Source organism: Protomyctophum parallelum, assembly GCF_964188405.1.
Source record: "Protomyctophum parallelum genome assembly, chromosome: 7".
In the NCBI taxonomy this organism is placed as follows: domain Eukaryota; kingdom Metazoa; phylum Chordata; class Actinopteri; order Myctophiformes; family Myctophidae; genus Protomyctophum; species Protomyctophum parallelum.
The window spans coordinates 4423334-4433442 of record NC_139705.1 but is presented as its reverse complement, the minus strand read 5'-3'; the positions used below and the strand labels follow the sequence as shown (position 1 = coordinate 4433442).

The 10109-nt window shown below is 43.6% G+C and overlaps 2 protein-coding genes and 1 long non-coding RNA gene across 6 annotated transcripts in view; 1 reads left to right on the top strand and 2 right to left on the bottom strand.

Annotated features, from left to right (window-relative positions):
* Positions 1–2580, bottom strand: part of LOC310862439 (mitochondrial carnitine/acylcarnitine carrier protein-like) — a 9211-nt gene extending 6631 nt beyond the window's left edge. For 2 of the 4 annotated variants that reach the window (XM_083770350.1, XM_083770349.1), the window contains exons 1-2: positions 2332–2577; positions 99–191 (exon numbers count right to left, since the gene is read on the bottom strand). In XM_083770350.1, the coding sequence (XP_083626476.1) occupies positions 99–191; positions 2332–2451 (213 nt within the window). In that variant the 5' untranslated portion in view covers positions 2452–2577. Of the gene's footprint in view, positions 1–98; positions 192–2331 lie in introns of all 4 variants that reach the window. The other 2 variants (XR_014569570.1, XM_083770348.1) reach the window with 2 other exon arrangements.
* A 1201-nt stretch (positions 2581–3781) lies between these two features.
* On the top strand, positions 3782–6891 carry LOC310861153. Its single transcript, XR_014569470.1, has 3 exons — positions 3782–3831; positions 5395–5488; positions 6000–6891. It is a non-coding gene; the product is annotated as an uncharacterized lncRNA (long non-coding RNA).
* Positions 6892–7131: 240 nt separating this feature from the next.
* On the bottom strand, positions 7132–8682 carry LOC310862460 (coatomer subunit delta-like; the record flags this gene model as incomplete). The annotated part of the gene is made up of 1 exon (XM_083770385.1): positions 7132–8682. One exon carries the CDS (start codon positions 8680–8682, stop codon positions 7132–7134), a length of 1551 nt encoding a protein of 516 aa, XP_083626511.1.
* Positions 8683–10109: the final 1427 nt, after the last annotated feature.

Sequence of the window (10109 nt, the reverse complement as noted above, 5' to 3'; positions counted from 1 at the left end):
TTAAATGTGTGTGTGTGTGTGTGTGTGTGTGTGTGCGTGTGTGTGTGTGTGCGTGTGTGTGTGTGCGTGTGCGTGTGCGCGTGTACAGTCACGCTCACCTCTTTAGAGACCGTCTTGCGGAAGCAGTCGTATGCTCCCGCGTAGAGTACATTCTGACTACAGGAGGCTTTAGGTTGAGTCTGCAACCTTACCTGGAAAGCATGGATTATCAATAACAATTATTGAAACACACTAATAATCTGACATGCACAATAACCCGACATGTGCATTGTGCATGCTTTGGGGAGGGGCAGCAGTATACTGAACGGTGCTGCGTGATACCAAGGGAAACTCCCTCTGGTGTCTGTTTCTCTGGTTTACTGATAAGGAAGAACAGTTGTCCTCGTGAACCTATAGTGTGAGCCTTTTGTTTTTCAAGGTTAACCATATTCTGAACGGGAACCCATTTTGGTGTCGGCATCATGTCATGCTTTAGCTATTGAAAAATAGCAGATCTACAAGCTCATAGCGCGCCACTCGGTGGCGCGCTATGAGCTTGTAGGTCTGCTATTTTTTGAAAAATCGAAGAGCCACTGACATTTTTTAGAATCTGATCTCAGGTCAGAATGGGTTAATCAGACCAGTGTGTGTGTGTCCAGTGGAAACCTCGTAAGAATCTGATCTCAGGTCAGAATGGGCTAAAGCTCTGTCTCCTCCCAGACCGAAATCATTCGCAGTCAACAGTAAAGACTAAAAAAAAAAATCACACACGTGTGAACTGAGTGGTGCAATCCCCCCCCCCCCCCCCTCTCTCTCTCTCACTCCTCACTCTCTCTCATTAGAGTCACTACCCCTCTCACTGTTTCTGGCGCCCCCTACTGCTATTATTAAGTCACATACTCGTGCTTACACAGACACACAAACAGGTGCTTACACAGACACACAAACAGGTACGAGGACATTGCAAGCTGGTTGTAGGAGTGGTTGCACCACTCAAAAAAGTAAAAAAGCAGACACTATACAGACGATCAATCAGTAGTCATGAGATGCAGAACATATTTTGCAGCATAGTCAATAATGAGTTATTTGATTGGATTGGAACCCACGCGCGACTACAAAATGGTAGGTGCTACTGCTACCCAGTGTTGGGTTAGCAGTGGCTATAGTCTGGCTACTATAACAGGCAGAGGGAAATCAGTGCAGGGAACAGTATGTTATATGTGAACTATAAATAGATTCTAAATAGATCGTTGGACACCCTACATTCCAGACTTTTCTCTGGCTCTCTTTCAACTTATACACATCGACTTGGATAGAATCAAAGTATGTCCTTTTGGTATAGGAGGTTCTTATCGGCTGGATATAGTGTTAAAGCTGAGTCTTGAAGAAACAGTGCAGTCCCGCTGGCAGTGCAGTGTTCTGTATCATTCATGAGTGCCACATACTCTCTCCAGACTCCACCTGTCACCGGACACTGGCCCCCCTCTCTTAACACCTTCCGTTTCTAAGAACTTTATTCCCTGCTCGCTCCCTCATTTCTCTGTCTCTAATGTTAGCAGAAAGGGATGCTGCTGGTTAAAGGGGGCATTCCACTCGTTTTCAACATTTTACTATGACATTAATATACCTCACAGCTGTTGTGTGTGTTTTTTATTTTATTTCCACACAACAGCTCTATAAGGTATATTAATGACATAGTAAATTGTTGAAAATCAGTGGTATTCCCACCCAGCTTTTGATAAAGAATTTATTGAATTAACAAATGACAATGTTTCGATCTTGACAGATCTTCGTCAGGTCAGACAGTATCAGACGCATTCTTGCCGTCATATTCTACCTGTGGGTCATGTGTGGTCTCCCACACCAGAACACGTTAAATGTTAAGAGACATACTCGAGTCCCAACATTGCCCTTGAGCTCAGTGGCATGCTCTATTTAAGATGAGCAGACATTTCCTGAACAACATCAAATGCAAGTAAAATAAGTATATATGATACACCTGTTACCGCTGTAGAATACAATACATCCCACTTAACCATTAGACTGCAACAGCTATACAGCTTTATTTGGCTCATCAACTGGCTGTCAGACAGAACAGCACTTGAAACATGCAGCCTACTTCCGACTTCAAGCTGGTTTTACACTAATCCCTTCAACTAATCACAGTGTTGAGCAGAGTATAGTATAGGACCTCGTAGAAAGAAAGAAAGAAAGAAAGAAAGAAAGAAAGAAAGAAAGAAAGAAAGAAAGAAAGAAGCCACAGTAGGCTATCGTATAACTATTGTCATTTCCATTTGCATGATTACTAAAAATGGATCAAACTGATCCATGCACGTTTTGAGAATCGGTCACCTTGATAGTGTCAAGCGGGTGCCCAGCGAAAAGAAGGCAGGCTCCGGCGACTCCTCCGGCCACGAAGTTCTTGAGTGAAGAGACCTTTTTATTGACGGGCTCCCCGCCGACGTCTCCCATTCTCTCCTCCTCCCTGCCGCCTCACATGCAGTCAGCCGGCCGGCCAGTCTGCTGCATGGGACGCCGCGGTGCTCAAGCAGACCATAATTATACAACTTCAATTTACTACTACAACCTTCAGTCCATGATACGTCATCTGACTGTCTGCTCCTCCCGATCGAGTTGTTTATCACAGCGTGACGACACCACCACCGCCGGACTTTGCTCTCTTCTCTTCCTTTCGGTGCCATCTGGTGCATCAAAGAAGCTACAGCAGTAGCCCGGCCTGGTCCAGTGCTCTCGCTAACTTAAGGAACTATTTATTTTTTTATATAGCCTACGTATTATTTTTGGATGAACAATGTCAATATGTGGCATGTATACAACAGAGTCTTGCCTTGATCCACTGTCCAGGGTGCTGAATTAAACGTTATACCTACGTCGACATTCATTCCTGAAACTGAAATTGTCTGACTGAATACATCATCATACACATGTACACATTTGTGTTTTGTGACTCAAAAAGTAACATTGGTTAGTTTAAGGATCAATAATATACAGTTAAAACTGCTGCGCTGCTCGACCGATTTTGTGGAAAAGTCAGAAGAACAAATGAGTCATTAGGCGAGAAGGCAGCATAATCTGATAATCTTCTGTTCCACACTCCAGTCCAGGTGGAGGCGGTATCGCATAGGCCCTATATAAACAGGTCTGTCAACCGCTAATAAACTAATAAACCCCAAAGAAGAAGCAGGAAAAACAGTGCCCTCGCTGGCTGCAAGCCTGCAAACTATTGAGCAAGTGGTTGTGTGAGTAATATTAAAGTATTTAATATTTGTGCACTGGCACTGCATACGTTCTGTGTGTGTGAGCCGGCGGCTGGCTGCCACACACAGAGCCAGTTGGTCGGGGCTGGTGCCTGCATGGTGGCTAGCCCAACATTTTAGATTCTCGTAGAGGTTTTTTTCGATTCTGACGAATCTCTCTACGAGAGTCTAAACTGATCTAAATTGAAAAATAAGCATTTACGGGGTTTAATATGGTTCCGTAGACGTCACAAACAAGTGGGGCAAAAATAAAAGCAGCTTAGATTTTGCATTTGTACAAGGTAAGAGTGATTTAGAGGCACAAACGTTGCTCTGCGCGACGATATTTGGGTGTAGCTCCGTTTAGACTCTCGTAGAGATTCGTCAGAATCGAAAAAAACCTCTACGAGAATCGAAAATTTTGGGCTACATGGTGGCCACCCTTTCTCCCTTGAAGTGTGTGGTGTGTGTGATTTCAGGTTGAATTTGTTAAGTCTTACTTTGATACACTCATACACCATTCCTCTTCTCTCTCTCTCCCCTAGACCTTGTGAAAGATGTGTTGGTGAAAAGAGAGCGTCACATCTTTAAGCAGGTGTGTACTGGGCTACAATACAGGTTCATGAGCTGCTAAAAGTGTGTTGGTTTCAGTGCAAGCCAAGGATGAACGCACAAGTCACAATTTATCATCCAACAAACTGATGCCAGATGTTTTGGTCTAATTCTGATTTTGGAGAGTCCCAGATAAGACTCTTTTATTTATTTTTATCACACCCGTGTGAAATAAAAAGTAAACTTTATTTCACTTGCCCAGTAAGCCTTACTCAAAAAGCAACAAAAGTTGGATAACATCTGAACTGACAACAATAAAATGATACATTGTGGGTCAATAATTAACAGGCCTAAAAAGTACCCCACCCCTGCTAAACATTGACTAAATGAAAGTGGTTCCTGGTTTAAACCATACCACACATCAAGAACAATGAGTTGGCAATGGCCATTATTTACCGGTACACGTTGGCTGGAGTAAAACAGATGTGTCTAAGCATTATTTTCAAGAAAGGAGGGTAGTCAAAGAATGTAAGCACTAGCTTTCAGATGACCAGGCAAGGATTCATATAACATAAACAATGATATGGATTGATAGAAATAATTATTCAGAATGATTTGTCTTTGTAGAGCTGTATTTATTGCTGCTACAATTGTGGTGCTGCCTGGAGATATAATTGTTCACTCTGCAAGAGAGATGGGATGAATTTAGAAAGGGTTAGTCTTCGCCACCATCATAGACTATCTGGCACTGCCCTCTTGTGGACAAGTCATGTAATGACCTGCAAACGGGTCAGTTTTGCAAAGTTTGGATTACTAGACCTGTGACTTTTTGGGCACTGGCCTACTTGGGTTAAGTTGAGAACTATGCAAGTGGGGAACAATAAAATCAGGAATGCATACCCCACCCTAGTGTGCAATATCTATTGTCATGGCACCCGTTTTTTCAGACTTTGTGCCTTTCTGTGGAAAGTCCTTGTGCAGTAGTCTGAAGACTGTGAAAAGTGGAGCAACATGAGAAAAGTACACAATTGTTTAGTAAATCTACAGATGCATTTATGTTATTTCATGTTGGTAGCACAGTTTACTTGTTAACTCGGTGTGCTAATATGTTGCATAATGTTACCAGAGGGTTGCAGGTTCTAATGTGTATTATGCTACCGTGTATCTATTGTACTGGTGTGTTCAGAGCCAGTTACTACAGTCATTGTCTCTGGTTTATACCACACCACAGATCAGCAGGATGGCAGGAGAGAGCCAGACCAGTAATAACATGCTGGCTGGATCAACAATGCCTTCCATACAATATTACTTTAGTTTATGTAGGTTTTCTTTGTTTTCTCCTCAGCATTATCACAACATGAAGCTTGTATCTGCAAAAGTAAACATTTCAAGAAAGAAGTTCCTAATCATAAAAATAGAAATATAAAACTGCTCACATTTTTATGTTTGATCCCAAGGCCATGGATTGGAGTAATTACCTTTTGTAGTTTGTACCTGTATTGTGAAATCTTGTGTAGTGTTTATGCATTTCATTGTTACTGTTGGTTTCACAGGCATGTTCAATATAGCATACACTTACTGATCATTTATTTGTGTGCACACCAAGGTACCTCAACCTGGAATATGTACAAATTCCCCACACTGCTGTTCCAATGGGGTCACAGACAGTACAGAATTGGAAGTGTCAGTTCATGGGTCAGGTAAGCTGTCTATCTGTTTCTGCCATTTATTGTACACAGATGGAGGAATGTGAGGAATATTTAATTTGAAATGTGTCTGCAAACAACTGAACTATTTTGGTGAATTGAACTTGTTTTGAATGAAACTAACTTGCCTTTCTTAATCACTGTGTAATACTTATGTTCTTTATTAAATGTATTGCACCAAAAAAAGGCTTCCAGTGTGTTCAGACCTTAACCCATTGAAACTGGGAGAGCATCCGTGTCATATTAGTGTTGGCTATTTAAAAATGGCAGCTGTAAGCACGGCATGAGATTTTTGACAAATGATTGGCACAAACACGTTTGAGAGCTACTGCTTTTAGAAGGCGTTTGTAGAATCGACCTCGGGTCTTAAAGGGTATTGCTGCCCACATTGTCTAAAAGCTGTTTTGTTTTACCGCACCAAGGAGTCTGTCTATGGTGATTGTCGTTGAAAGAAATTGACATTGATTGTGTCTACCCATGGATGTGCAATAACTTCTGTTTTTAGATCTATGACCAGAATCCAAGAGCTGGAGTCGGCCATACAGAGGCCACCAATGAACACCCAAGACGGCATCAGTAGTCTGATATAATCTGATATAATCACTGATTTGAACATCATTACAGGATGTTTGTTTGTGGTGGTGGTATAGGAGAAAAGGGACAAGCAATGCCTTCATTGTTTTGTGGCTTTGAGTGTGGCCTGGCCTAGATATGGGCAGAGATTAAAATGGGGTGCATTTTGCATCCCAAAACACAGTTTATAGTTAAGGGACGCAATAAAACAACACGGGATGCACTACTGTACTGTTTTGCATTCTAGTTTATTTTGCTAGCTTTAGTTACAATAATCATTTCTTCTGTTTTCTACATTAATATAATCACATTATAACCATATAAAATGAAATGGGAGTTAAATGCTGCAATTTGTAAAAATGGCACATTATGACTCCTAACGTCGTTGAAGTGGGACTCATAAAATGTCCCATGGGGACTCATCTAAAAGACCATCCCTGCATCCCGGGACTCATTACATTGAAAACCTGTTTACATCACTGAATGGGTCTAGGATTGCTCCTGAATAGTTGAGTTTGTTAAGAGTTTAGTTGTAAATGTCACACAGAGATATTCTTTGTTCTGCCAAAAATATTTTGTATGACAAGATGATTGAGTTTACTGCATTTTGGTAATAGAGATGCAGGCAGAGATGTTGTCAGTCACAGGAAAGACATTTCCTTTAAAAACATTGTAATGTCACAATTCACAATCCTGTATTGTAGTTTGTGCAGGTTACTGTATGTGAGGACCACCAACAAACTGATCGCACTTAGTATTTAAGTTCACACATCATTGTGCATAGCTTTATTTAGAAAAGGTTGGATTACAAATAGAAGTCATAGATTGTACATTTATTTGCCTGGACTGTATTTTCTCAAAAATAAATGTCAAATGATTACACCAATGATTGCTGTCTTAGTTTTTCCTATGAATATTATACTCTTTATTAAAACGGGTACAATCACACACACATGACAGTAGACCAGTTACAACAGCCTTATGGTTATGGTACACCTTTTAAATACCTTGAGCTGAACAAGTGCAAGTCCATGGTCCTGAACACGACGTTGAGAACCAGTGTTTTATAGAATTTGGTATTTGTCGACAACCAAAGACGTTTCCGAAGAGAACCTGACAGGAGTGTCTCCATCCACGTGGGTCACCTTGGTAACCTGGACGTTGCAGTAGTTGCGCTTGGACACAAAAGACACGTTGACAGGGTATAAGTTGTCGGGGTGGCCATTGATGTTGAACTCCAGACAGCCGCTCTTGTTGTTGGCATCGACGATGGGGAGCCGCCACATCAGCAAGTTCTGCTTTCTATCGTGTTCGCACTCGCCATCAATGTCACCGATCACTGGAGCACCCACGCCAGCTGGTACAGGGATGCTGATGACCACATTGTTGAGTTCAAGGCTCTCTTCCTGCAGCTCATATTCCATGATGACGTCACACCCACTGACACCCTCTGAAGGCCAGCAAGTTATGGTAAGAGGTATCAGGGACTTATCTGTGGTCTGCAGCCTCCACTTCAGTAGCAATACATCCTGGTTGAGGGGGAAGGAATTCTCTGGGTTCTTCAGACCGATAACTGACTCCTCTGTGAACAGCTTCTTATCTATGTTGGGATGTGTCTTCAGCTCAAATCCCCTTTTGTCATTGTTGTTGATAATGAGACGGATGCGGTTGTTGTTCTCTGTGACTTGGGCTGTGACCTTACCCAGCACCTCCATGTTCAGTAAGCCTCCGTCACGGCTGCATGTCAAAGACATCGTCTCCTTCACGCAAAGCTGCACACTCTCGTCATCGCCTGACGGTAGCAGCACGTTGGTCTTGGTGGTTGTGTCTGAGCCCCCTTTCCTCGCAACAAAAGCAGGCATAATGGTCTCGCCTTCAGATTTAAGCTTGTCTACAAAATCTTCCACCTCTTTCCCTCTGGAATGCAACTTCAGAGCCTTACTTCTGCTGGTCCCACTACGAATGGGTCTGATTGGAGGCGGAGCCATCTTGGGTTTCGTGGGATTCACAATGGTGTCGGCGATGATGGACCCTGGGGTTGAAGACGCTCTGCTGAATGGCTGCATCTTGTTCCCAGAGCGTTCGGCTTCTCTCCTGGCCTGCTGGAGCTCCCTGGCCTTTTCCATCCCTTCCGCTGTGGCCTCTCTCTCCTGGATTATCCTTTTGGCGAGGAACTCCTTCTCCTCTTGGGAGTCCATCTGTGTGAACGTCAGCATCTGTGTCGGGGTCACGTCCTCCCTGTAGCCCAGTAGTGCCACCATCTCATCGAAGGCAAAGATCAGGTCAAAGCAGTGCTTCGAATCTATCTCACTCTTCTTCAGCACGGGACAGTACATTGGAATCACTTGAGAGAATAGCCTGAGTGTCTCCAAGTCCTCCAGGATGTTGCTGTTCTTGGTGGTGAGGAGGACCATGTAGAGACGTCCCCCCAGCAGCGGCTGGTACACGTAGCGGATGCTGTCGGTCTCCACGACGGTGTGCTGCTTGCCGGTGGTCATGAGGTATGGGAAAGCAGCAAGGAGAGCTTCAATACGTATCCGGGTCATCTCCACAAACTGCCGGGACAAGATGGCCTTGCCTGCATGGGTGCAGACTGCAGCTGCCAGAAGCACCATTATCACTTCCTTATTATAATCTCTGTTAAGACAAATGGTATTCAATCACAGAGGTAATAATGTAGAGCAACTGGTGAAAGTGCCTCCTTTTATTCAGCAGATTTGTCTCGTCACGATGACGTGTACTTTCCCATATATGGTGCTATAGCTGCAAGGTAACCATGGTAACGCGCGTATAGCCACGTCATCAATGTTTACGCTACCGCGTCCTTTACTTTTGTTTCCATGACAACGATTGTGTTGACGTGAGCGACCATGAATAGATGCGCGAACACGTTGTTCACATTGTATTCTTTGACATGGATGGGTCATGTTAATTCCGGTGATCAAATCACGCGATGTGCATCAGGTAACTTCTCGGGGACCCCGAGAACGGCGAGATCAAGTTTGCCTGATCAGTCGGGGGTAATATTTCGTTGTGATTTGATCTGAGAACCGCACTCTAGAGTCTAGTCTGGGGCGGTTATTAGCGCTACGCAAACTACGCAACTGTAGAGCCCCGACGGCTAGACTCTAGCCGCTAGAGGCCCCGAGAGTTCTCCCTGAAAAATGTCTAATATTGCAGCCCTTTCCGTCGCAGAACTGCGGTCGGTTTGGGCCCCCCTCTTGTCCCCCTCTGAGCAGCGCAGTGTCGTGCAGGCGTGCGCTGCAGAATTAGAGCAGATCTACAAGATCACAACGCGACGCAGCACGACGCGTTGTGAGCTTGTAGATCGGCCGCGCCGCCGCGCAACGCAGTCGAATTATACACACTGGATGGAAACCAAACATAAACAAGCTGAACACATGTATGTAGTTGAGTGCACACAGCCGCTTCGCTCACAAACAGTGAAGTGAAAAAGGTAGGCTGTGTCATGTCATGTATGCTTACTTTGTGTGCTGTGTGGACAAAAACAGGTTTTATTTCAAATAATATGTCACGCATGACCGACGACCAAACGAGCGAGGGACCTCTCTATATCTCTCTCTGGTCAGTGTCATGATTTCACAATTTTCTAATTGAATTTTGATCGATCACAAACTGTCTGCAGGCAATCAAGCAAATGTGATACTTTAGTATATATAACAAATAACAGCAAGACAATCCGCTGTTCATTTTACTTTTATAACCAGTAATTTCAGCTGCACTGCAGGGCAGACTGGTTGGGTGGTGGTTTCTGATTATATCAGTAATGATCAGGTTTGTGTTCCATCGTTATTCGTTGTAGAGTAATACATAGACATGTTAAATTGCTCATAGATCATCAGACAGTGTCAGCCCCAAAGACCCCAGACCCCTCCTGTGACGGCTTGCTTGACAGTCAGGCAGGTTGAAGAAATTGGGTACAGTAGTTGTCTGTCTCCGCTCTTGTCTATATCACAGTAGTCTATGGACTTTGCTTATTAGAGCACTTTAGGGAACAGCCAAGTCTATGGACTTGGCTTAG